This window comes from Coturnix japonica, unplaced genomic scaffold, assembly GCF_054131305.1.
Source record: "Coturnix japonica strain WE unplaced genomic scaffold, WE-NBRP24 Scf060, whole genome shotgun sequence".
Lineage (NCBI taxonomy): Eukaryota > Metazoa > Chordata > Aves > Galliformes > Phasianidae > Coturnix > Coturnix japonica.
Window position 1 is genome coordinate 426,458 of NW_028188963.1, and position 26,864 is coordinate 453,321.

Consider the following 26,864-nt stretch of genomic DNA (forward strand, 5'->3'; position numbering starts at 1 on the left):
TATAGGGCTCTATGGGGGGATATGGGGGGATATGAGGTCCCTATGGGGGGATATGGGGGGATATGGGGGGATATGGGGGGATATGGGGTCCCTAAGGGGGGATATGGGGGATATGGGGGGATATGGGGGGATATGGGGTCCCTATGGGGGGATATGGGGGGATATGGGGGGATATGGGGTCTCTATGGGGATATATGGGGGGATATGGGGAGATATGGGGTCCCTATGGAAAGATATGGGGGGATATGAGGTCCCTATGGGGAGATATGGGGGGATATGGGGGGATATAGGGTCCCTAAGGGGCTCTATGGGGGGATATGGGGGGATATGGGGTCCCTATGGGGCTCTATGGAGCCAAGGACACGGCGTCGTCCAATAGGGGGTCCTGCTCACACGCCTGGGGGGAGATAAGGGGGGTTATGGGGGGATATGGGGGGATATGGGGTCCCTATGGGGCTCTATGGGGAGATATGGGGGGATATGGGGGTATATGGGGTCCCTATGGGGAGATATGGGGGGATATGGGGGGATATGGGGTCCCTATGGGGCTCTATGGGGGGATATGGGGGATATGGGGTCCCTAAGGGGCTCTATTGGGGAGATATGGGGGGATATGGGGTCCATATGGGGCTCTATGGGGGGATATGGGGTGATATGGGGTCTCTATGGGGGGATATGGGGGATATGGGGTGATATGGGGTTGCTATGGGGGGATATGGGGTCCCTATGGGGCTCTATGGGGGGATATGGGGTCCCTATGGGGCTCTATGGGGGGATATGGGGTCCCTAAGGGGCTCTATGGGGTCCCTATGGGGCTCTATGGGGGGCTATGGGGGGCTCTGGGGAGATATGGGGTCCCTAAGGGGCTCTATGGGGGGATATGGGGTGATATGGGGTCTCTATGGGGGGATATGGGGTCCCTATGGGGCTCTATGGGGTCCCTATGGGAGGATATGGGGCTGTATGGGGTCCCTAAGAGGCTCTATTGGGGAGATATGGGGGGATATGGGGTCCCTAAGGGGCTCTATGGGGGGATATGGGGTCCCTATGGGTCCCTATGGGGCTCTATGGAGCCAAGGACACGGCGTCGTCCAACAGGGGGTCCTGCTCACACACCTGGGGGAAGATAATGGGGGGTTATGGGGGGATATGGGGGGATATGGGGGGATATGGGGGGATATGGGGGGATATGGGGTCCCTATGGGGAGATATGGGGGGATATGGGGGGATATGGGGGATATGGGGGGATATGGGGGGATATGGGGGGATATGGGGGGATATGGGGTCCCTATGGGGGGATATGGGGGGATATGGGGGATATGGGGGGATATGGGGGGATATGGGGGGATATGGGGTCCCTATGGGGAGATATGGGGGGATATGGGGGGATATGGGGGATATGGGGGGATATGGGGGTTTATGGGGGGATATGGGGTCCCTATGGGGTTGATATGGGGGGATATGGGGGGATGTGAGGTCTCTATGGGGAGATATGGGGAGATATGGGAGGATATGGGGTCCCTATGGGGCTCTATGGGGGGATATGGGGGCATATGGGGTTTCTATTGGGGGGAGATCGGGGGATATGCGGAGATATGGGGGGATATGGGGTCCCTATAGGGCTCTATGGGGCTCTAATGGGGCTCTATGGGGCTCTAATGGGTCCCTATGGGGCTCTATTGGGGAGATATGGGGGGATATGGGGTTCCTAAGGGGCTCTATGGGGGGATATGGGGTCCCTATGGTGAGATATGGGGGGATATGGGGTCCCTATGGGGCTCTATGGGGGAGATATGGGGGGATATGGGGTCCCTATGGGGCTCTATGGGGGGATATGGGGTCCCTATGGGGTTGATATGGGGGGATATGGGGGGATGTGAGGTCTCTATGGGGAGATATGGGAGGATATGGGGTCCCTATGGGGCTCTATGGGGGGATATGGGGGCAGATGGGGTTTCTATTGGGGGGAGATGGGGGGATATGGGGGGATATGGGGTCCCTATGGGGCTCTATGGGGCTCTATGGAGCCAAGGACACGGCGTCGTCCAACAGGGGGTCCTGCTCACACGCCTGGGGGGAGATAGGGGAGGTTATGGGGCTCAGTGACCCATATGGGGTCCCTATGGGGCTCTATGGGGGAGTATGAGGGGATATGGGGGGATATGGGGTCCCTAAGGGGCTCTATGGGGTTACTATGGGGCTCTATGGGGCTCTATGGGGGATATGGGGTCCCTAAGGGGCTCTATGGGGAGATATGGGGTGATATGGGGTCCCTATGGGGGGATATGGGGTCCCTAAGGGGCCCTATGGGGGGATATGGGGTCCCTAAGGGGCTCTATGGGAGGATATGGGGGGAATATGGGTCTCTATAGGGGGATATGGGGTCCCTATAGGGCTCTATGGGGGGATATGGGGCTCTATGGGGGTATATGGGGTCCCTATGGGTCTCTATGGGGGGATATGGGGTCCCTATGGGTCTCTATGGGGCTCTATGGGGCTCTATGGGGGTATATGGGGCTCTATGGAGCCAGCGACACGGCGTCGTCCAACAGGGGGTCCTGCTCACACGCCTGGGGGGAGATAGGGGAGGTTATGGGGGGATATGGGGTCCCTATGGGGAGATATGGGGGGATATGAGGTCCCTATGGGGAGATATGGGGGATATGGGGGGATATGGGGGGATATGGGGAGATATGGGGGGATATGGGGAGATATGGGGGGATAAGGGGGGACATGGGGGTTTATGGGGGGATATGGGGTCCCTATGGGGTTGATATGGGGGGATATGGGGGGATGTGAGGTCTCTACGGGGAGATATGGGGAGATATGGGAGGATATGGGGTCCCTATGGGGCTCTATGGGGGGATATGGGGGCATATGGGGTTTCTATTGGGGGGAGATCGGGGGATATGCGGAGATATGGGGGGATATGGGGTCCCTATAGGGCTCTATGGGGCTCTAATGGGTCCCTATGGGGCTCTATTGGGGAGATATGGGGGGATATGGGGTTCCTAAGGGGCTCTATGGGGGGATATGGGGTCCCTATGGGGCTCTATGGGGGGATATGAGGTCCCTATGGTGAGATATGGGGGGATATGGGGTCCCTATGGGGCTCTATGGGGGGATATGGGGTCCCTATGGGGTTGATATGGGGGGATATGGGGGGGATGTGAGGTCTCTATGGGGAGATATGGGAGGATATGGGGTCCCTATGGGGCTCTATGGGGGGATATGGGGGCAGATGGGGTTTCTATTGGGGGGAGATGGGGGGATATGCGGAGATATGGGGGGATATGGGGTCTCTATGGGGCTCTAATGGGTCCCTATGGGGCTCTATTGGGGAGATATGGGGGGATATGGGGTCCCTATGGGGAGATATGGGGGGATATGGTGTTCCTATGGGGTCTCTATGGGTCTCTATAGGGTCTCTATAGGGTCTCTATGTGTCCCTATGGGTCCCTATGTGTCCCTATGTGTCCCTATGGGGTCTCTATGGGTCTCTATGTGTCCCTATGTATTCTTATGGGTCCCTATGGGGTCTCTGTGGCTCTCTATGGGGTCTCTATGGGTCTCTATGGGGCAGCTATAGGTCTCCATTGGTCCCTATGGTGTCCTTATGTGTCCCTATATCTCTCTATGTGTCCCTATATCTCTCTATGTTTCCCTATGGGCCCCTATAGGTCTCTATGTGTCCCTATATCTCTCTATGGGGTCTCTATGGGTCTCTATGGGTCCCTATAGGTCTCTATGTATCCCTATGGGCCCCTCACCACGATGTGCACAGCGGGCAGCCCCCTGAGCGCGCTGTCGGGGTCTCTATGTGTCCCTATGGGGTCCCTATAGGTCTCTATGGGTCCCTATGGGGTCCCTATAGGTCTCTATGGGTCCCTATATCTCTCTATGGGTCTCTATGGGTCTCTATATCTCTCTATGGGTCTCTATGGGTCCCTATAGGTCTCTATGTGTCCCTATGGGGTCCCTATGTCTCTCTATGGGGTCTCTATGGGTCTCTATGGGTCTCTACGGGGTCTCTATGGGTCTCTATGGGGTCTCTATGGGTCTCTATGGGTCTCTATGGGGTCTCTATGGGTCTCTATGGGTCTCTATGGGTCCCTATGGGGTCCCTATGTCTCTCTATGGGTCCCTATGGGGTCCCTATGTATCTCTATGGGGTCTCTATGGGTCTCTATAGGGTCTCTATGGGTCTCTATGGGTCCCTATGCCTCTCTATAGGGTCTCTATGGGTCCCTATGTCTCTCTATAGGTCTCTATGGGTCCCTATAGGTCTCTATGGGTCTCTATGGGGTCCCTATATCTCTCTATGGGGTCTCTATGGGTCTCTATGGGTCTCTATGGGTCTCTATGGGGTCTCTATGGGTCTCTATGGGTCCCTATAGGTCTCTATGTGTCCCTATGGGGTCCCTATATCTCTCTATGGGGTCCCTATAGGTCCCTATATCTCTCTATGTGTCCCTATATCTCTCTATGTTTCCCTATGGGCCCCTATAGGTCTCTATGTGTCCCTATATCTCTCTATGGGGTCTCTATGGGTCTCTATGGGTCCCTATAGGTCTCTATGTATCCCTATGGGCCCCTCACCACGATGTGCACAGCGGGCAGCCCCCTGAGCGCGCTGTCGGGGTCTCTATGTGTCCCTATGGGGTCCCTATAGGTCTCTATGGGTCCCTATGGGGTCCCTATAGGTCTCTATGGGTCCCTATATCTCTCTATGGGTCTCTATGGGTCTCTATATCTCTCTATGGGTCTCTATGGGTCCCTATAGGTCTCTATGTGTCCCTATGGGGTCCCTATGTCTCTCTATGGGGTCTCTATGGGTCTCTATGGGTCTCTACGGGGTCTCTATGGGTCTCTATGGGGTCTCTATGGGTCTCTATGGGTCTCTATGGGGTCTCTATGGGTCTCTATGGGTCTCTATGGGTCCCTATGGGGTCCCTATGTCTCTCTATGGGTCCCTATGGGGTCCCTATGTATCTCTATGGGGTCTCTATGGGTCTCTATAGGGTCTCTATGGGTCTCTATGGGTCCCTATGCCTCTCTATAGGGTCTCTATGGGTCCCTATGTCTCTCTATAGGTCTCTATGGGTCCCTATAGGTCTCTATGGGTCTCTATGGGGTCCCTATATCTCTCTATGGGGTCTCTATGGGTCTCTATGGGTCTCTATGGGTCTCTATGGGGTCTCTATGGGTCTCTATGGGTCCCTATAGGTCTCTATGTGTCCCTATGGGGTCCCTATATCTCTCTATGGGGTCCCTATAGGTCCCTATATCTCTCTATGTGTCCCTATGGGGTCCCTATATCTCTCTATGGGGTCCCTATAGGTCCCTATATCTCTCTATGGGTCCCTATGGGTCTCTATAGGTCCCTATAGGTCTCTATGTGTCCCTATATCTCTCTATGGGGTCTCTATGGGTCTCTATGGGTCCCTATAGGTCTCTATGTATCCCTATGGGCCCCTCACCACGATGTGCACTGCCGGCAGCCCCCTGAGCGCGCTGTCGGGGTCTCTATGTGTCCCTATGGGGTCCCTATAGGTCTCTATGGGGTCTCTATGGGTCTCTATAGGTCCCTATAGGTCCCTATTTCTCTCTATGGGGTCCCTATAGGTCTCTATGGGTCTCTATAGGTCCCTCACCACGATGTGCACTGCGGGCAGCCCCCTGAGCGCGCTGTCGGGGTCTCAATGTATCTCTATGGGTTCCTATATCTCTCTATGGGGTCCCTATGGGGTCCCTATATCTCTCTATGGGTCCCTATGGGGTCCCTATGTCTCTCTATGGGGTCCCTATAGGTCTCTATGTCTCTCTATGGGGTCCCTATATCTCTCTATGGGTCTCTATGGGTCCCTATAGGTCTCTATGTGTCCCTGTGGGGTCCCTATGTCTCTCTATGGGGTCTCTATGGGTCTCTATGGGTCCCTATATCTCTCTATGGGGTCTCTATGGAGTCTCTATGGGTCTCTATGGGGTCTCTATGGGTCTCTATGGGTCTCTATGGGTCCCTATGGGGTCTCTATGAGTCTCTATGGGGTCTCTATAGGTCTCTATGGGTCCCTATGGGGTCCCTATAGGTCTCTATGGGTCCCTATATCTCTCTATGGGTCTCTATGGGTCTCTATGGGTCTCTATGGGTCCCTATGGGTCTCTATGGGTCTCTATAGGTCCCTATGGGTCTCTATAGGTCCCTATATCTCTCTATGGGTCTCTATGGGTCTCTATGGGTCCCTATAGGTCTCTATGGGTCTCTATAGGTCCCTATGGGTCCCTATGGGTCCCTATGGGTCTCTATGGGTCTCTATGGGTCTCTATGTGTCCCTATGGGGTCCCTATAGGTCTCTATGGGTCCCTATATCTCTCTATGGGTCCCTATAGATCTCTATGGGGTCTGTATGTATCTCTATGGGGTCCCTATATCTCTCTATGGGGTCTCTATGGGTCTCTATAGGTCTCTATGGGGTCCCTATGTGTCTCTATGGGTCCCTATGTGTCCCTATGGGTCCCTATGGGGTCCCTATAGGTCTCTATGGGTCCCTATATCTCTCTATGGGTCTCTATGGGTCTCTATATCTCTCTATGGGTCTCTATGGGTCCCTATAGGTCTCTATGTGTCCCTATGGGGTCCCTATGTCTCTCTATGGGGTCTCTATGGGTCTCTATGGGTCTCTACGGGGTCTCTATGGGTCTCTATGGGGTCTCTATGGGTCTCTATGGGTCTCTATGGGGTCTCTATGGGTCTCTATGGGTCTCTATGGGTCCCTATGGGGTCCCTATGTCTCTCTATGGGTCCCTATGGGGTCCCTATGTATCTCTATGGGGTCTCTATGGGTCTCTATAGGGTCTCTATGGGTCTCTATGGGTCCCTATGCCTCTCTATAGGGTCTCTATGGGTCCCTATGTCTCTCTATAGGTCTCTATGGGTCCCTATAGGTCTCTATGGGTCTCTATGGGGTCCCTATATCTCTCTATGGGGTCTCTATGGGTCTCTATGGGTCTCTATGGGTCTCTATGGGGTCTCTATGGGTCTCTATGGGTCCCTATAGGTCTCTATGTGTCCCTATGGGGTCCCTATATCTCTCTATGGGGTCCCTATAGGTCCCTATATCTCTCTATGTGTCCCTATATCTCTCTATGTTTCCCTATGGGCCCCTATAGGTCTCTATGTGTCCCTATATCTCTCTATGGGGTCTCTATGGGTCTCTATGGGTCCCTATAGGTCTCTATGTATCCCTATGGGCCCCTCACCACGATGTGCACAGCGGGCAGCCCCCTGAGCGCGCTGTCGGGGTCTCTATGTGTCCCTATGGGGTCCCTATAGGTCTCTATGGGTCCCTATGGGGTCCCTATAGGTCTCTATGGGTCCCTATATCTCTCTATGGGTCTCTATGGGTCTCTATATCTCTCTATGGGTCTCTATGGGTCCCTATAGGTCTCTATGTGTCCCTATGGGGTCCCTATGTCTCTCTATGGGGTCTCTATGGGTCTCTATGGGTCTCTACGGGGTCTCTATGGGTCTCTATGGGGTCTCTATGGGTCTCTATGGGTCTCTATGGGGTCTCTATGGGTCTCTATGGGTCTCTATGGGTCCCTATGGGGTCCCTATGTCTCTCTATGGGTCCCTATGGGGTCCCTATGTATCTCTATGGGGTCTCTATGGGTCTCTATAGGGTCTCTATGGGTCTCTATGGGTCCCTATGCCTCTCTATAGGGTCTCTATGGGTCCCTATGTCTCTCTATAGGTCTCTATGGGTCCCTATAGGTCTCTATGGGTCTCTATGGGGTCCCTATATCTCTCTATGGGGTCTCTATGGGTCTCTATGGGTCTCTATGGGTCTCTATGGGGTCTCTATGGGTCTCTATGGGTCCCTATAGGTCTCTATGTGTCCCTATGGGGTCCCTATATCTCTCTATGGGGTCCCTATAGGTCCCTATATCTCTCTATGTGTCCCTATGGGGTCCCTATATCTCTCTATGGGGTCCCTATAGGTCCCTATATCTCTCTATGGGTCCCTATGGGTCTCTATAGGTCCCTATAGGTCTCTATGTGTCCCTATATCTCTCTATGGGGTCTCTATGGGTCTCTATGGGTCCCTATAGGTCTCTATGTATCCCTATGGGCCCCTCACCACGATGTGCACTGCCGGCAGCCCCCTGAGCGCGCTGTCGGGGTCTCTATGTGTCCCTATGGGGTCCCTATAGGTCTCTATGGGGTCTCTATGGGTCTCTATAGGTCCCTATAGGTCCCTATTTCTCTCTATGGGGTCCCTATAGGTCTCTATGGGTCTCTATAGGTCCCTCACCACGATGTGCACTGCGGGCAGCCCCCTGAGCGCGCTGTCGGGGTCTCAATGTATCTCTATGGGTTCCTATATCTCTCTATGGGGTCCCTATGGGGTCCCTATATCTCTCTATGGGTCCCTATGGGGTCCCTATGTCTCTCTATGGGGTCCCTATAGGTCTCTATGTCTCTCTATGGGGTCCCTATATCTCTCTATGGGTCTCTATGGGTCCCTATAGGTCTCTATGTGTCCCTGTGGGGTCCCTATGTCTCTCTATGGGGTCTCTATGGGTCTCTATGGGTCCCTATATCTCTCTATGGGGTCTCTATGGAGTCTCTATGGGTCTCTATGGGGTCTCTATGGGTCTCTATGGGTCTCTATGGGTCCCTATGGGGTCTCTATGAGTCTCTATGGGGTCTCTATAGGTCTCTATGGGTCCCTATGGGGTCCCTATAGGTCTCTATGGGTCCCTATATCTCTCTATGGGTCTCTATGGGTCTCTATGGGTCTCTATGGGTCCCTATGGGTCTCTATGGGTCTCTATAGGTCCCTATGGGTCTCTATAGGTCCCTATATCTCTCTATGGGTCTCTATGGGTCTCTATGGGTCCCTATAGGTCTCTATGGGTCTCTATAGGTCCCTATGGGTCCCTATGGGTCCCTATGGGTCTCTATGGGTCTCTATGGGTCTCTATGTGTCCCTATGGGGTCCCTATAGGTCTCTATGGGTCCCTATATCTCTCTATGGGTCCCTATAGATCTCTATGGGGTCTGTATGTATCTCTATGGGGTCCCTATATCTCTCTATGGGGTCTCTATGGGTCTCTATAGGTCTCTATGGGGTCCCTATGTGTCTCTATGGGTCCCTATGTGTCCCTATGTGTCCCTATGGGGTCCCTGTGTGTCCCTATGTGTCTCTATGGGGTCCCTATGGGTCTCTATGGGTCTCTATGGGGTCTCTATGGGGTCTCTATGGGTCTCTACGGGGTCTCTATGTGTCCCTATGGGTCTCTATATGTCCCTATGGGGTCCCTATAGGGCTCTATGGGTCTCTATGGGTCTCTATGGGGTCTCTATGGGTCTCTATGTGTCCCTATGGGGTCCCTATATCTCTCTATGGGGTCCCTATAGGTCCCTATATCTCTCTATGGGGTCTCTATGGGTCCCTATGGGTCTCTATGGGTCCCTATAGGTCTCTATGGGGTCCCTATAGGTCTCTATGGGTCCCTATAGGGCTCTATGGGTCTCTATGGGTCTCTATAGGTCTCTATGGGTCCCTATAGGGCTCTATGGGGTCCCTATAGGTCTCTATGGGTCCCTATAGGTCTCTATGGGGTCTCTATGGGTCTCTATGGGTCTCTATGTGTCCCTATGGGGTCCCTATAGGTCTCTATGGGTCCCTATGGGGTCCCTATGTATCTCTATGGGTCTCTATGGGTCTCTATGGGTCTCTATGTGTCCCTATAGGTCTCTATGGGTCCCTATGGGGTCCCTATAGGTCTCTATGGGTCTCTATGTGTCCCTATAGATCTCTATGGGTCCCTATGTCTCTCTATGGGTCCCTATGGGGTCTCTATAGGTCTCTATAGGTCTCTATGGGTCCCTATATCTCTCTATGGGGTCCCTATATCTCTCTATGGGTCCCTATGTATCCCTATGGGCCCCTCACCACGATGTGCACAGCGGGCAGCCCCCTGAGCGCGCTGTCGGGGTCTCTATGTGTCCCTATGGGGTCCCTATATCTCTCTATGGGTCCCTATGGGGTCCCTATGTCTCTCTATGGGGTCCCTATATCTCTCTATGGGGTCTCTATGGGTCGCTATGGGTCTCTATGGGGTCTCTATGGGTCTCTATGGGTCTCTATGGGGTCTCTATGGGTCTCTATGTGTCCCTATGTATCTCTATGGGGTCTCTATGTGTCCCTATGTCTCTCTATGGGGTCTCTATAGATCCCTATATCTCTCTATGGGGTCTCTATGGGGTCCCTATAGGTCTCTATGGGTCCCTATGTATCTCTATGGGGTCCCTATAGGTCTCTATGGGTCCCTATATCTCTCTATGGGTCCCTATGTGTCCCTATACCCCCTCACCACGATGTGCACAGCTGGCAGCCCCCTGAGCGCGCTGTCGGGGTCTCTATGGGTCCCTATGGGGCAGCTATAGGTCCCTATGTCTCTCTATGGGGTCCCTATATCTCTCTATAGGTCCCTATAGGTCCCTATGGGCCCCTCACCACGATGTGCACAGCGGGCAGCCCCCTGAGCGCGCTGTCGGGGTCTCTATGTGTCCCTATGGGGTCCCTATATGTCTCTATGGGTCTCTATGGGTCCCTATAGGTCTCTATGGGTCCCTATAGGTCTCTATAGGTCTCTATGTGTCCCTATGGGGTCCCTATAGGTCGCTATGGGGCAGCTATAGGTCCCTATGTCTCTCTATGGAGTCCCTATATCTCTCTATGGGGTCCCTATAGGTCCCTATATCTCTCTATAGGTCGCTATGGGGTCTCTATGGGTCTCTATGGGGTCTCTATGGGGTCTCTATGGGTTTCTATGGGGTCTCTATGGGTCTCTATGGGGTCCCTATAGGTCTCTATGTGTCCCTATGGGGTCCCTATAGGTCTCTGTGGGTCCCTATACGTCCCTATATCTCTCTATGGGGTCCCTATAGGTCTCTATGGGTCCCTATGGGGTCCCTATATCTCTCTATGGGTCTCTATGGGTCTCTATGGGTCCCTATATCTCTCTATGGGTCTCTATGTGTCCCTATAGGTCTCTATGGGGTCCCTATAGGTCTCTATGGGTCCCTATAGGTCTCTATGTGTCCCTATGGGGTCCCTATATCTCTCTATGGGGTCCCTATGGGGTCCCTATATCTCTCTATGGGTCTCTATGGGTCTCTATGGGTCCCTATATCTCTCTATGGGTCCCTATATCTCTCTATGGGTCCCTATATCTCTCTATGGGTCCCTATGGGGTCCCTATAGGTCTCTATGGGTCTCTATGTTTCTCTAAGGGCCCCTATATCTCTCTATGGGGTCCCTATAGGTCCCTATATCTCTCTATGGGGTCTCTATGGGTCCCTATAGGTCTCTATAGGTCTCTATGGGGTCTCTATGGGTCTCTATAGGTCCCCATGTCTCTCTATGGGGTCTCTATGGGTCCCTATGGGGTCTCTATGGGGTCCCTATAGGTCTCTATGGGTCCCTATATCTCTCTATGGGTCCCTATAGGTCCCTATATCTCTCTATGGGTCTCTATGTGTCCCTATAGGTCCCTATATCTCTCTATGGGTCTCTATGGGTCTCTATAGGTCTCTATGGGGTCTCTATGTATTTCTATGGGGTCCCTATGGGGTCCCTATGGGTCTCTATGGGTCCCTATGGGTCTCTATAGGCCCCTCACCACGATGTGCACTGCGGGCAGCCCCCTGAGCGCGCTGTCGGGGTCTCTATGTGTCCCTATGGGGTCCCTATGTCTCTCTATGGGGTCTCTATGGGTCTCTATGTCTCTCTATGGGGTCCCTATATCTCTCTATGGGTCTCTATGTGTCCCTATAGGTCTCTTTGGGTCGCTATGGGTCCCTATGTCTCTCTATGGGTCCCTATGGGGTTCCTATCTCTCTATGGGGTCCCTATATCTCTCTATGGGTCCCTATAGGTCTCTAAGGGTCCCTCTGGGGTCCCTATGTCTCTCTATGGGGTCCCTATATCTCTCTATGGGTCCCTATAGGTCTCTATGTGTCCCTATGGGGTCCCTATAGGTCGCTATGGGGCAGCTATAGGTCCCTATATCTCTCTATGGGGTCTCTATGTGTCCCTATAGGTCTCTATGGGTCCCTATATCTCTCTATGGGTCTCTATGGGTCTCTATGGGGTCTCTATGGGTCTCTATGGGTCCCTATAGGTCTCTATGGGTCTCTATGGGGTCTCTATGGGTCCCTATAGGTCTCTATGGGTCTCTATGGGGTCTCTATGTGTCCCTATGGGGTCCCTATAGGTCTCTATGTGTCCCTATGGGGTCCCTATAGGTCTCTATGGGGTCCCTATGGGTCCCTATAGGTCTCTATAGGTCTCTATGGGGTCCCTATAGGTCTCTATGGGTCCCTATGGGGTCCCTATAGGTCCCTATATCTCTCTATGGGGTCTCTATAGGTCTCTATGTGTCCCTATGGGGTCCCTATATCTCTATGGGTCTCTATGGGTCCCTATAGGTCTCTATGGGTCCCTATATCTATGGGTCTCTATGGGGTCTCTATGGGTCCCTATGGGGTCCCTATAGGTCTCTATGTGTCCCTATGGGGTCCCTATAGGTCTCTATGGGTCCCTATGGGGTCCCTATAGGTCTCTATGGGTCTCTATGGGGTCCCTATGGGTCTCTATATCTCTCTATGGGTCCCTATGTGTCCCTATATCCCCTCACCACGATGTGCACTGCGGGCAGCCCCCTGAGCACGCTGTCGGGGTCTCTATGGGTCCCTATGGGGTCCCTATGTCTCTCTATGGGGTCCCTATGTATCTCTATGGGTCCCTATGTGTCTCTATGGGTCCCTATGTCTCTCTATGGGGTCTCTATGGGTCTCTATGGGGTCCCTATGTCTCTCTATGGGTCCCTATGGGGTCCCTATGTATCTCTATGGGGTCTCTATGGGTCTCTATGGGTCTCTATAGGTCTCTATGGGTCCCTATATCTCTCTATGGGGTCCCTATATCTCTCTATGGGTCTCTATGGGTCCCTATGGGTCCCTATGGGTCTCTATGGGTCTCTATGGGGTCCCTATGTCTCTCTATGGGTCCCTATGGGGTCCCTGTGTCTCTCTATGGGGTCTCTATGAGTCTCTATGGGGTCTCTATGGGTCCCTATGGGTCTCTATGGGTCTCTATGTGTCCCTATGGGGTCCCTATAGGTCTCTATGGGGTCTCTATGGGTCTCTATGTGTCCCTATGGGGTCACTATGGGTCTCTATGGGGTCTCTATGGGTCTCTATGGGTCCCTATGTCTCCCTATGGGGTCCCTATAGGTCTCTATAGGTCCCTATGTATCCCTATGGGCCCCTCACCACGATGTGCACTGCTGGCAGCCCCCTGAGCGCGCTGTCGGTGGCGAGCAGCGGTGACACGAGCGGGTTCCGGGACAGGGGGGGGGGCGGGGCCGGGCGGCGACACGTGGGGGGCGGGCACGTGGAGCGGAGCGGCCGGAAGTCCGCCGGGTAAGGAGCCGGTCCTCCAGTGATGTCACTTCCGCTATCCGACGCTTCCTCTTCCGCTTCTTCTTCTTCGTCTTCTGATTGGTCGTGGACGAGGTCACGTGGGACCGCCATGCTGGGGCGGGGGGCGGAAATGGGGGGGCGGGTATCTATGGGGGGGGGGGGGGAGAGAACGGAGTTAGCCACGCCCACTTCGTTTGACCACGCCCCCTGTGGCCACGCCCACTCACCCATTGGCCACGCCCCCCTTTGGCAACGCCCAATCCCATTGGCCACGTCACATTAGCCCCGCCCCCTTTGGACACGCCCACTCCGGCGACCACGCCCCCCTTGGCCACGCCTACTCCCTTTGGCCACGCCCCTTCCATTGACCACGCCCCCCGGGTCATATGCAACCCCATTGGCCACGGCACAGTAGCCACGCCCCCTTCGGCCACGCCCCCTTCCATTGGCCACGCCCACCAACCCATTGGCCACGCCCCCTTTGACAACGCACGATCCCATTGGCCACGTAACATTAGCCCCGCCCCCTTTCGCCACGCCCACTCCCACTGGCCACTCAGCATTCATTGGCCACGCCCACTAACCCATTGGCCACGCCCCCTGGGCCATACACAATCCCATTGGCCACGTCACATTAGCCCCGCCCCCTTCGGCCGCGCCCCCTTTCCATTGGCCACGCCCACTCCACTGGCCACGCCCACCCCTATGACCACGCCCACTCCATCGGCCACGCCCACCCCGTGACCACGCCCATTCCATTGGCCACGCCCACCCCCCCTCTGACCACGCCCATTCCATTGGCCACGCCCACTATCCCATTGGCCACGCCCCCTTCCATGGGTCATACACAACCTTATTGGCAACGTCACATTAGCCCCGCCCCCTTTGGACACACCCCTTTCCATTGGCCACGCCCAACCCATTGGCCACGCCCCCTTTGGCAACGCCCGATCGCATTGGCCACATCACATCAGCCCCACCCCCTTTCGCCACGCCCACTCCCATTGGCTACTCAGATTTCATTGGCCACGCCCACTACCCCACTGGTCATACACAACCCCATTGGCCACGTCACATTAGCCACGCCCCCTTCCATTGGCCACGCCCACCAACCCATTGGCCACGCCCCCTTTGACAACGCACGATCCCATTGGCCACGTCACATTAGCCCCGCCCCCTTTCACCACGCCCACTCCCACTGGCCACTTAGCATTCATTGGCCACGCCCACTACCCCCTTGGTCATACACAACCCCATTGGCCACGGCACAGTAGCCACGCCCCTTCGGCCACACCCCTTCCATTAGCCACGCCCACCAACCCATTGGCCACGCCCCCTGGGCCATACACAATCCCATTGGCCACGTCACATTAGCCCCGCCCCCTTTGGCCACGCCCACCTTCAATGACCACGCCCATTCCATTGGCCACGCCCACCCCCCCCTCTGACCACGCCCATTCCATTGGCCACGCCCGCTATCCCATTGGCCACGCCCCCTTCCATGGGTCATACACAACCCCATTGGCCACGTCACATTAGCCCCGCCCCCTTTGGACACGCCCACTTCATTTGACCACGCCCCCTTTCGCATCACCTCCCACTTTATAAGCCACGCCCCCTCTATAAGCCCCATCCCCTTTTAGGCCACGCCCCCTCCTTACCAGGCCCCGCCCCTTTCAAGATGGCGCCCAGCCAGGCCCCGCCCCCTCCTTACCAGGCCCCTCCCCCTTTGTAAGACCCGCCCCCTTTCTCTAAGCCCCGCCCCTTTCAAGATGGCGCCCCTGCTCTAAGCCCTGCCCCCTTTCTCTAAGCCCCGCCCCCTCCTTACCAGGCCACGCCCATTTCAAGATGGCGCCCCTTCTCTAAGCCCCGCCCCCCTTCTCTAAGCCCCGCCCCCTCTGCAACAGGCTCCTCCCCTTTCAAGATGGCGCCAACCCAGGCCACGCCCCCTTTTCTAAGCCCCGCCCCTTCTTACCAGGCTCCGCCTCTTTCAAGATGGCGCCCACCCAGGCCCCGCCCCCTCGTTAGGCCCCGCCCCCTTCTAACCAAGCCCTTTCAAGATGGCGCCCAGTCCTTTTCTAAGCCCCGCCCCCTTTATAAGTCCCGCCCTCTTATTTAGACCCCCCCTTTGTAAGCCCCGCCCCCTCCTTAACAGGCTCCGCCCCTTTAAGATGGCGCCTACCCAGGACCCGCCCCCTTTTCTAAGCCCCGCCCCTTAGTAAAACCCGACCCATTTCTCTACCAAGCCCCGCCCCCTTTCTCTAAGCCCCGCCCCTTTCAAGATGGCGCCCACCCAGGCCCCGCCCCCTCCTTACCAGCCCCCTCCCCTTTCTCTAAGCCCCGCCCCCTTCTTACCAGGCTTCGCCCCTTTCAAGATGGCGTCGTGGAGGCCCCGCCCCCTTTTCTAAGCCCCGCCCCCTCATTACCAGGCCCCGCCCCTTTCAAACATGGCGCCCACCCAGGCCCCGCCCCCTTTTCTAAGCCCCGCCCCCTTCTCAACAGGCTTCGCCCCTTTCAAGATGGTGCCGTGGAGGCCCCGCCCCCTTTCTCTAAGCCCCGCCCCCTCCTTACCAGGCCCCGCCCCTTTCAAGATGGCGCCCACCCTGGCCCCGCCCCTTTTCTCTAAGCCCCGCCCCCTCCTTACCAGGCTCCGCCCCTTTCAAGATGGCGCCCAGCCATGCCCCGGCCCCACTGCGCAGGCGCTGCAGGATCCCGCCCTCGGGGGGTGGGGGAGGGGCGGCCTCTGAGTCCTCCTCGGTTCCTATGGGGGGGGGAGAGACAGCGCTATGGGGCAGCCCCACACATCGACCTGCCCCATAGAACACACAGCTGACACACAGAGCACATAGGGACCCATAGAGACACATAGGGACACATAGAGACCCATAGAGATCCATAGAGACCCCATAGCTGCACCATAGTGTCCATAGACACCCCAATGCTGCCCCATAGAGACCCATATCTGCTCCATAGAGACCCATAGGGACCCATAGCTGCCCCATAGCGACCCATAGGGACCCATAGAGACCCACAGAGACCCATAGGGACCTATATAGACCCACAGGGATCCATAGGGACCCATAGGGACCCATAGAGCCCCATAGAGACCCATAGAGACCCATAGGGACCCACAGCTGCCCCATAGAGACCCATAGCTGCCCCATAGAGACTCATAGCTGCCCCATAACAACCAAAGAGCCCCATAGGGACCCATAGAGCCCCATAACTACCCCATATAGCCCCATCTCTGCCCCATAGCGCCCCACCTGTGTAAGCACTGAGACACTTGAGCAGCACCCCGAGGGGCAGCAGTGGGTCCATGAGGGTGAGGAGCTGTGACGGTGACCCATAGAGACCCATAGAGCCCCATAGCTGCCCCATAGTGACTCATAGCTGCCCCATAGAGACACAAAGAGACCCATAGAGACCCATAGCTGCCCCATAGAGACCCCATAGGGACCCATAGTGACCCATAGAGACCCATAGAGACCCATAGTCATCCAAAAGGACCCATAGAGACCCATAGCTGCCCCATAGCTGCCCTGTAGAGACCTAGAGGGACCCATGGAGACCCACAGAGACCCATAGGGACACATCTCTGCCCCATATCCACCTGTGTAAGCACTGAGACACTTGAGCAGCACGCCGAGGGGCAGCAGTGGGTCCATGAGGGTGAGCAGCCGTGACGGTGACGCATAGAGACCCATAGAGCCCCATAGCTGCCCCATAGAGACCCCATAGAGACACAAAGAGACCCATAGAGCCCCATAGCTGCCCCATAGAGACACAAAGAGACCCATAGAGACCCATAGCTGCCCCATAGAGACCCCATAGGGACCCATAGTGACCCATAGAGACCCATAGTCATCCAAAAGGACCCATAGAGACCCATAGCTGCCCCATAGTGACCCATAGCTGCCCCATAGCGACCCACAGAGACCCATAGGGACCCATAGAGCCCCAAAGAGCCCCATAGGGACCCATATAGCCCCATAGAGCCCCATAGTGACCCACAGATACCCATAGGGACCCATAGGGACCCATAGAGCCCCATAGAGACCCACAGGGACCCATAAGCTACCCCATAGGTACCCATAGTGTCCCATAGAGCCCCATAGTGACCCATAGGGACCCATAGAGACTCATAGAGACCCATAGCTGCCCCATAGCGACCCATAGGGACCCATATCTGCCCCATAGTGTCCCATAGAGACCCATAGAGCCCCATAGCTGCCCCATAGAGTCCCATAGCTGCCCCATAGCGACCCCATAGGGACCCATAGGGGCCTATAGGGACCCATAGAGCCCCATAGAGCCCCATAGATGCCCTATAGGGACCCATAGGGACTCATAGAGACCCATATCTACCCCATAGAGACCCATAGGTGCCCCATAGAGCCCCATAGGGACCCATAGAGCCCCATAACTACCCCATATAGCCCCATAACTACCCCATAGCGCCCCATATCACCCCATATCTGCCCCATACCCACCTGTGTACGCGCTCAGACACTTGAGCAGCACGCCGAGGGGCAGCAGTGGGTCCATGAGTGTGAGCAGCCGTGACGGTGACCCATAGCTCCCCATAGAGACCCATAGAGACCCATAGAGACCCATAGCTACCCCATAGAGACCCATAGCTGCCCCACAGTGACCCATAGAGACCCATTGATACCCCATAGTGACCCATAGCAACCCATAGGGACCCATTGATGCCCCATAGTTGCCCTGTAGAGACCCATAGGGACCCATAGAGACCCATAGGGACCCATAGAAACCTATAGAGACACATAGAGCCCCATAGCGACCCCATAGCTGCCCTGTAGTGACCCATAGAGAGCCATAGCTGCCCCATAGTGACCCACAGAGACCCATAGAGCCCCATAGGGACCCATAGAGACCCATAACTACCCCATAGAGCCCCATAGAGCCCCATAGTGCCCCATAACTACCCCATATAGCCCCATCTCTGCCCCATAGCGCCCCACCTGTGTAAGCACTGAGACACTTCAGCAGCACGCCGAGGGGCAGCAGTGGGTCCATGAGTGTGAGCAGCCATAGCTACCCCATAGCTGCCCCATAGAGACCCATAGCTGCCCCATAGCAACCCATAGGGACCCATAGAGACCCATAGAGACCCATAGGGACCCATTGTGACCCATAGGGACCCATAGTGACCCATAGAGACCCATTGTCATCCAAAAGGATCCATAGAGACCCATAGCTGCCCCATAGTGACCCATAGAGACCCATAGAGACCCATAGGGACACATAGAGCCCCGTAGGTGCCCCATAGTGACCCATAGGGATCCATAGGTGCCCCATAGTGACCCACAGAGACCCAAAGAGAGCCATAGAGACCCATAGAGACCCATATCTGCCCCATAGCTGCCATGTAGAGACCCATAGTGACCCATAGATGCCCTATAGGGGTCCATAGCAGCCCCATAGCGACTCATAGAGACCCACAGAGACACATAGGGATCCATAGCTGCCCCATAGGGACCCATAGAGACCCATAGCTGCCCCATAGCGACCCATAGGGATCCATAGAGACCCTTAGGGATCCATAGAGACCCATAGAACCCCATAGAGCCCCATAGTGTCCCATAGAGACCCATAGAGCCCCATAGGGACCCATAGGGACCCATAGGGACCCATAGCTGCCCCATAACAACCAAAGAGACCCATAGAGTCCCATAGCTGCCCCATAGCAAAGAATGAGACCCATATCTGCCCCATAGCTGCCCTGTAGAGACCCAGAGGGACCCATAGAGCCCCATAGAGCCCCATAGGGACCCATAGGGACCCACAGGGGCATATAGGGACCAATAGGGACCCATAAAGACCCATAGAGCCCCATAGGTGCCCCATAGAGCCCCATATCAGCCCCATATCACCCCATAGCGCCCCACCTGTGTAGGTGCTCAGACACTTGAGCAGCACGCCGAGGGGCAGCAGTGGGTCCATGAGTGTGAGCAGCCATAGCTACCCCATAGAGACCCATAGCTACCCCATAGAGACCCATAGAGCCCCATAGGGACCCATAGGGACCAATAGTCCCCCATATAGCCCCATCTCAGCCCCATAGAGCCCCATATCACCCCATAGCGCCCCATAGCCCCCCATACCCACCTGTATAGGCACTGAGGCACTTGAGCAGCACGAGGGGCAGCAGCGGGTCCATGAGTGTGAGCAGCCGTGACGGTGACCCATAGAGACCCATAGAGCCCCATAGAGCCCTATAGCTGCCCCATAGAGCCCCATAGAGACCCCATAGAGACCCATATCTGCCCCATAGTGACCCATAGAGACCCATAGTCATCCAAAGGGACTCACAGAGACCCATAGAGCCCCATAGCTGCCCCATAGAGCCCCATAGCTGCCCCATAGAGCCCCATAGTGCCCCATAGAGCCCCATAGTGCCCCATAGAGACCCATAGCTGCCCCATAGAGACCCATAGAGACCCAGAGCTGCCCCATAGCTGCCCTGTAGTGACCCATAGAGAGCCATAGCTGCCCCATAGGGACCCATAGAGACCCATAGCGACCCATAGAGACCCATAGAGACCCATAGGGACCCATAGGGACACACAGAGCCCAATAGAGCCCCATAGAGCCCCATATCTGCCCCATATCTGCCCCATAGTGTCCCATAGAGCCCCATAGAGCCCCATAGAGACCCATAGAGACCCATAGGGATCAATAGTCCCCCATATAGCCCCATATCTGCCCCATATCACCCCATAGCCCCCCATACCCACCTGTGTAAGCACTGAGACACTTGAGCAGCACGCCGAGGGGCAGCAGTGGGTCCATGAGTGTGAGCAGCCATAGCTACCCCATAGAGACCCATAGCTACCCCATAGAGACCCATAGGGACCCATAGAGCCCCATAGTGACCCATAGTGACCCATAGTGCCCCATAGAGACCCACAGAGCCCCATAGGGACCCATAGTGCCCCATAGAGACCCATAGCTGCCCCATAGAGACCCATAGTGCCCCATAGAGACCCATAGGGACCCATAGAGACCCATAGGGGCCTATAGGGACCAATAGCTGCCCCATAGTGACCCATAGGGACCCATAGAGACCCATAGCTGCCCCATAGAGACCCATAGCTGCCCCATAACAACCAAAGAGCCCCATAGTGACCCATAGAGCCCCATAACTACCCCATAGTGACCTAGAGTGACCCATATAGCCCCATAGAGCCCCATAGGGATACATAGGGACACATAGTGACCTATATCTGCCCCATACCCACCTGTATAGGCACTGAGGCACTTGAGCAGCACGCCGAGGGGCAGCAGTGGGTCCATGAGTGTGAGCAGCCGTGACGGTGACCCATAGAGCCCCATAGAGCCCCATAGCTGCCCCATAGAGACCCACAGAGACCCATAGATACCCACAGAGACCCATAGATACCCATAGAGACACACAGGGACACATAGAGACCCGTAGGTGCCCCATAGAGATCCATAGAGACCCATAGAGACCCATAGTGCCTTATAGCTGCCCCATAGTGACTCATAGAGACCCATAGAGACCCATAGAGACCCATAGATACCTCATAGAGACCCATAGGGATCCATAGGTGCCCCATAGTGACCCATAGAGACCCATAGAGACCCAGAGCTGCCCCATAGCTGCCCCATAGCGACCCACAGCTGCCCCATAGTGACCCATAGAGACCCATAGAGACCCATAGGGACCCATAGGGACACACAGAGCCCAATAGAGCCCCATAGAGCCCCATATCTGCCCCATATCTGCCCCATAGTGTCCCATAGAGCCCCATAGAGCCCCATAGAGTCCCATAGGGACCCATAGGGACCAATAGTCCCCCATATAGCCCCATAGGTGCCCCATATCACCCCATAGCCCCCCATACCCACCTGTGTATGCACTGAGGCACTTGAGCAGCACGCCGAGGGGCAGCAGTGGGTCCATGAGTGTGAGCAGCCGTGACGGTGACCCATAGAGCCCCATAGTGCCCCATAGTGCCCCATAGCGACCCATAGAGAGCCATAGGGACCCATAGGGACCCATAGATACCCCATAGAGACCCATAGAGCCCCACAGAGACCCATAGGGACCCATAGTGCCCCATAGAGACCCATAGGGACCCATAGCTGCCCCATAGAGACCCATAGGTATCCATAGGGACCCATAGAGCCCCATAGAGCCCCATAGGGACCCATAGTGACCCATAGAGACCCATAGAGACCCATAGAGTCCCATAGCTGCCCCATAGTGACCCACAGTGACCCATAGAGACCCATAGGGACCCATAGAGCCCCATAGGGACCCATAGGGACCCATAGAGCCCCATAGAGACCCATAGGGATCCATAGGGACCCATAGAGACCCTTAGGGACCCATAGAGCCCCATAGAGACCCATAGGGACCCATATCTGCCCCATAGTGTCCCATAGAGACCCACAGAGCCCCATAGGGACCCATAGTGCCCCATAGAGACCCATAGAGACCCATAGAGACCCATAGCTGCCTCATAGTGACCCATAGGGACCCACAGAGACCCATAGCGACCCACAGAGACCCATAGGGACCCATAGGGACCCATAGCTGCCCCATAGAAACCCATAGTGACCCATAGATGCCCTATAGGGGCCCATAGGGACCCATAGAGCCCCATAGAGACCCATATTTGCCCCATAGAGTCCCATAGCTGCCCCATAGTGACCCACAGTGACCCAAAGAGACCCATAGGGATCCATAGAGACCCATATCTACCCCATATAGCCCCATAGCTGCCCCATAGCGACCCATAGGGACCCACTGATGCCCCATAGTGCCCCATAGAGCCCCATAGGGATACATAGGGACCCATCTCTGCCCCATACCCACCTGTATAGGCACTGAGGCACTTGAGCAGCACGCCGAGGGGCAGCAGTGGGTCCATGAGTGTGAGCAGCCGTGACGGTGACCCATAGAGACCCATAGAGACCCATAGATGCCCCATAGAGCCCCATAGAGACCCATATCTGCCCCATAGTGCCCCATAGAGACCCATAGTGACCCATAGAGACCCATAGTCATCCAAAGGGACCCATAGAGCCCCATAGCTGCCCCATAGGGACCCCATAGGGACCCATAGTGACCCATAGCTGCCCCATAGAGCCCCATAGCTGCCCCATATCTGCCCCATAGCTGCCCTGTAGAGACCCAGAGAGACCCATAGGGACCCATAGAGCCCCATAGAGACTCATAGAGACCCATAGCTGCCTCATAGTGACTCATAGCTGCCCCATAGCGACCCACAGAGACCCATAGGGACCCACAGAGCCCCATAGCTGCCCCATAGGGACCCATATAGCCCCATAGAGCCCAATAGTGACCCATAGAGACCCATAGGGACCCATAGGGACACACAGAGCCCAATAGAGCCCCATAGAGCCCCATATCTGCCCCATAGAGACCCATAGTGACCCATATAGCCCCATAGGGACCCATAGGGACCCATAGAGCCCAATAGAGCCCCATAGAGCCCCATATCTGCCCCATAGCTGCCCTGTAGAGACCCATAGGGACCCATAGCTGCCCCATAGTGACCCATAGAGACCCATAGTCATCCAAAGGGACACATAGAGACCCATAGTGCCCCATAAGCTGCCCCATAGGTACCCATAGTGCCCCATAGAGACCCATAGTGACCCATAGAGCCCCATAGCTGCCCCATAGGGACCCATAGAGACCCATAGGGACCCATAGAGAGCCTTAGGGACCCATAGAGACCCATAGAGACCCATAGGGACCCATAACTGCCCCATAGTGTCCCATAGAGACCCAAAGAGACCCATAGGGACCCATAGAGACCCATAGAGACCCATAGAGACCCATAGGGACCCATAGAGACCCATAGAGACCCATAGAGACCCATAGAGACCCATAGAGACCCATAGAGATCCATAGGGACCCATAGCTGCACCATAGTGTCCATAGACACCCCAATGCTGCCCCATAGAGACCCATATCTGCTCCATAGAGACCCATAGGGACCCATAGCTGCCCCATAGCGACTCATAGGGACCCATAGAGACCCATAGTGCTCCATACAGACCCATAGGTGCCCCATAGAGCCCCATATCTGCCCCATAGGGACCCAAATCTGCCCCATATTGCCCCATATCTGCCCCATAGTGCCCTATAATGCCCCATAGCGCCCCACCTGTGTACGCGCTGAGACACTTGAGCAGCACGCCGAGGGGCAGCAGTGGGTCCATGAGTGTGAGCAGCCGTGACGGTGACCCATAGAGACCCATAGAGACCCATAGAGACCCATAGAGCCCCATAGCTGCCCCATAGAGACCCATAGTGACCCATAGATACCCCATAGAGACCCATAGAGCCCAATAGAGCCCAACAGAGCCCCATAGAGACCCATAGGTGCCCCATAGCTGCCCTGTAGAGACCCATAGGGACCCATAGCTGCCCCATAGGGACTCATAGAGACCCATAGCTGCCCCATAGTGACTCATAGCTGCCCCATAGCGACCCACAGAGACCCACAGGGACCCATAGAGACCCATAGGGACCTATATCTGCTCTGTAGAGACCCATAGGGACCCACAGCTGCCCCATAGTGACTCATAGAGACCCATAGCTGCCCCATAGAGCCCCATAGAGACCCCATAGAGTCCCATAGCTGCCCCATAGAGACACATAGAGACCCATAGAGCCCCATAGCTGCCCCATAGGTACCCATAGTGACCCATAGAGACCCATAGAGACCCAGAGCTGCCCCATAGCTGCCCTGTAGTGACCCATAGAGAGCCATAGCTGCCCCATAGAGACCTATAGGGACCCATAGCTGCCCCATAGCTGCCCCATAGGGACCCATATAGCCCCATAGAGCCCCATAGTGACCCATAAAGACCCATAGGGACCCCATAGGGACCCATAGTGACTCATAGCTGCCCCATAGAGTCCCATAGCTGCCCCATAGAGACACATAGAGACCCATAGGGATCCACAGGGACACATAGTGACCTATATCTGCCCCATAGCCCCCCATAGCCCCCCATACCCACCTGTATAAGCACTGAGGCACTTGAGCAGCACGCCGAGGGGCAGCAGTGGGTCCATGAGTGTGAGCAGCCGTGACGGTGACCCATAGAGACCCATAGATCCATAACTACCCCATAGTGACCCATAGGGATCCATAGAGACCCATAGCTGCCCCATTGTGACCCATAGGGACCCATAGTGACCCATAGAGACCCATTGTCATCCAAAAGGACCCATAGAGACCCATAGCTGCCTCATAGTGACCCATAGAGACCCATAGAGACCCATAGAGACCCATAGGGACACATAGAGCCCCGTAGGTGCCCCATAGTGACCCATAGGGATCCATAGAGCCCAATAGAGCCCCATAGAGACCCATTGCTGCCCCATAGCTGCCCTGTAGAGACCCGTAGGGGCCCATAGAGCCCCACAGTGCCCCATAGAGACCCACAGATACCCCATAGAGACCCATAGAGCCCCATAGAGACCCATAGGGACCCATAGGGACCCATAGCTGCCCCATAGTGTCCCATAGAGACCCCATAGTGCCTTATAGCTGCCCCATAGTGACTCATAGAGACCCATAGGTGCCCCATTGAGACCCATAGGGACCCATAGAGCCCAATAGAGACCCATAGTCATCCAAAGGGACCCATAGAGAGCCATAGCTGCCCCATAGAGAGCCATAGCTGCCCCATAGGGACCCACAGCTGCCCCATAGTGACCCATAGAGCCCCATAGTGACCCATAGAGACCCATAGAGTCCCATAGAGACTCATAGGGACCCATAGAGCCCCATAGAGCCCCATAACTACCCCATCTCAGCCCCATATCACCCCATAGCCCCCCATACCCACCTGTATAGGCGCTGAGGCACTTGAGCAGCACGCCGAGGGGCAGCAGTGGGTCCATGAGTGTGAGCAGCCGTGACGGTGACCCATAGAGACCCATAGAGCCCCATAGTAACCCATAGAGACCCATATCTGCCCCATATTGACCCACAGAGACCCATAGGGACCCATAGAGCCCAATAGAGCCCCATAGAGACCCATTGCTGCCCCATAGCTGCCCTGTAGAGACCCATAGAGACCCATAGCGACCAATAGGGACCAATAGCTGCCCCATAGTGACCCATAGGGACCCATAGAGCCCCATAGCGACCCATAGAGACCCATAGTGACCCATAGAGACCCATAGGGACCCATAGAGACCCATAGAGCCCCATATCTGCCCCATAGCGACCCATAGGGACCCATATCTGCCCCATAGTGTCCCATAGAGACCCCATAGAGCCCCATAGAGCCCCATAGCGACCCATAGAGTCCCATACAGCCCCATATCACCCCATAACCCCCCATAGCCCCCCATACCCACCTGTATAGGCACTGAGGCACTTGAGCAGCACGCCGAGGGGCAGCAGTGGGTCCATGAGTGTGAGCAGCCGTGACGGTGACCCATAGAGACCCATAGAGCCCCATAGTAACCCATAGAGACCCATATCTGCCCCATATTGACCCACAGAGACCCATAGGGACCCATAGAGCCCAATAGAGCCCCATAGAGACCCATTGCTGCCCCATAGCTGCCCTGTAGAGACCCATAGAGACCCATAGCGACCAATAGGGACCAATAGCTGCCCCATAGTGACCCATAGGGACCCATAGAGCCCCATAGCGACCCATAGAGACCCATAGTGACCCATAGAGACCCATAGGGACCCATAGAGACCCATAGAGCCCCATATCTGCCCCATAGCGACCCATAGGGACCCATATCTGCCCCATAGTGTCCCATAGAGACCCCATAGAGCCCCATAGAGCCCCATAGCGACCCATAGAGTCCCATACAGCCCCATATCACCCCATAACCCCCCATAGCCCCCATACCCACCTGTATAGGCACTGAGGCACTTGAGCAGCACGCCGAGGGGCAGCAGTGGGTCCATGAGTGTGAGCAGCCGTGACGGTGACCCATAGAGACCCATAGAGCCCCATAGTAACCCATAGAGACCCATATCTGCCCCATATTGACCCACAGAGACCCATAGGGACCCATAGAGCCCAATAGAGCCCCATAGAGACCCATTGCTGCCCCATAGCTGCCCTGTAGAGACCCATAGAGACCCATAGCGACCAATAGGGACCAATAGCTGCCCCATAGTGACCCATAGGGACCCATAGAGCCCCATAGCGACCCATAGAGACCCATAGTGACCCATAGAGACCCATAGGGACCCATAGAGACCCATAGAGCCCCATATCTGCCCCATAGCGACCCATAGGGACCCATATCTGCCCCATAGTGTCCCATAGAGACCCCATAGAGCCCCATAGA

At 55.6% G+C, this 26,864-nt stretch overlaps 1 protein-coding gene across 11 annotated transcripts in view; it reads right to left on the reverse strand.

The window, feature by feature from the left end:
- Positions 1-26,388, reverse strand: part of LOC107307510 (uncharacterized) — a 28,856-nt gene extending 2,468 nt beyond the window's left edge. Inside the window, exons 1-3 of one of the 11 annotated variants that reach the window (XM_085533434.1) lie at positions 25,388-26,388; positions 16,143-16,259; positions 13,349-13,644 (exon numbers count right to left, since the gene is read on the reverse strand). In XM_085533434.1, the coding sequence (XP_085389560.1) occupies positions 13,349-13,644; positions 16,143-16,259; positions 25,388-26,375 (1,401 nt within the window). In that variant the 5' untranslated portion in view covers positions 26,376-26,388. Of the gene's footprint in view, positions 1-13,348; positions 13,645-16,142; positions 16,260-16,764; positions 17,089-17,111; positions 17,902-17,991; positions 18,422-19,633; positions 20,189-20,766; positions 21,340-21,397; positions 24,506-24,553; positions 25,331-25,387 lie in introns of those variants that run through there. The other 10 variants (XM_085533441.1, XM_085533438.1, XM_085533440.1 and 7 more) reach the window with 10 other exon arrangements.
- Positions 26,389-26,864: the final 476 nt, after the last annotated feature.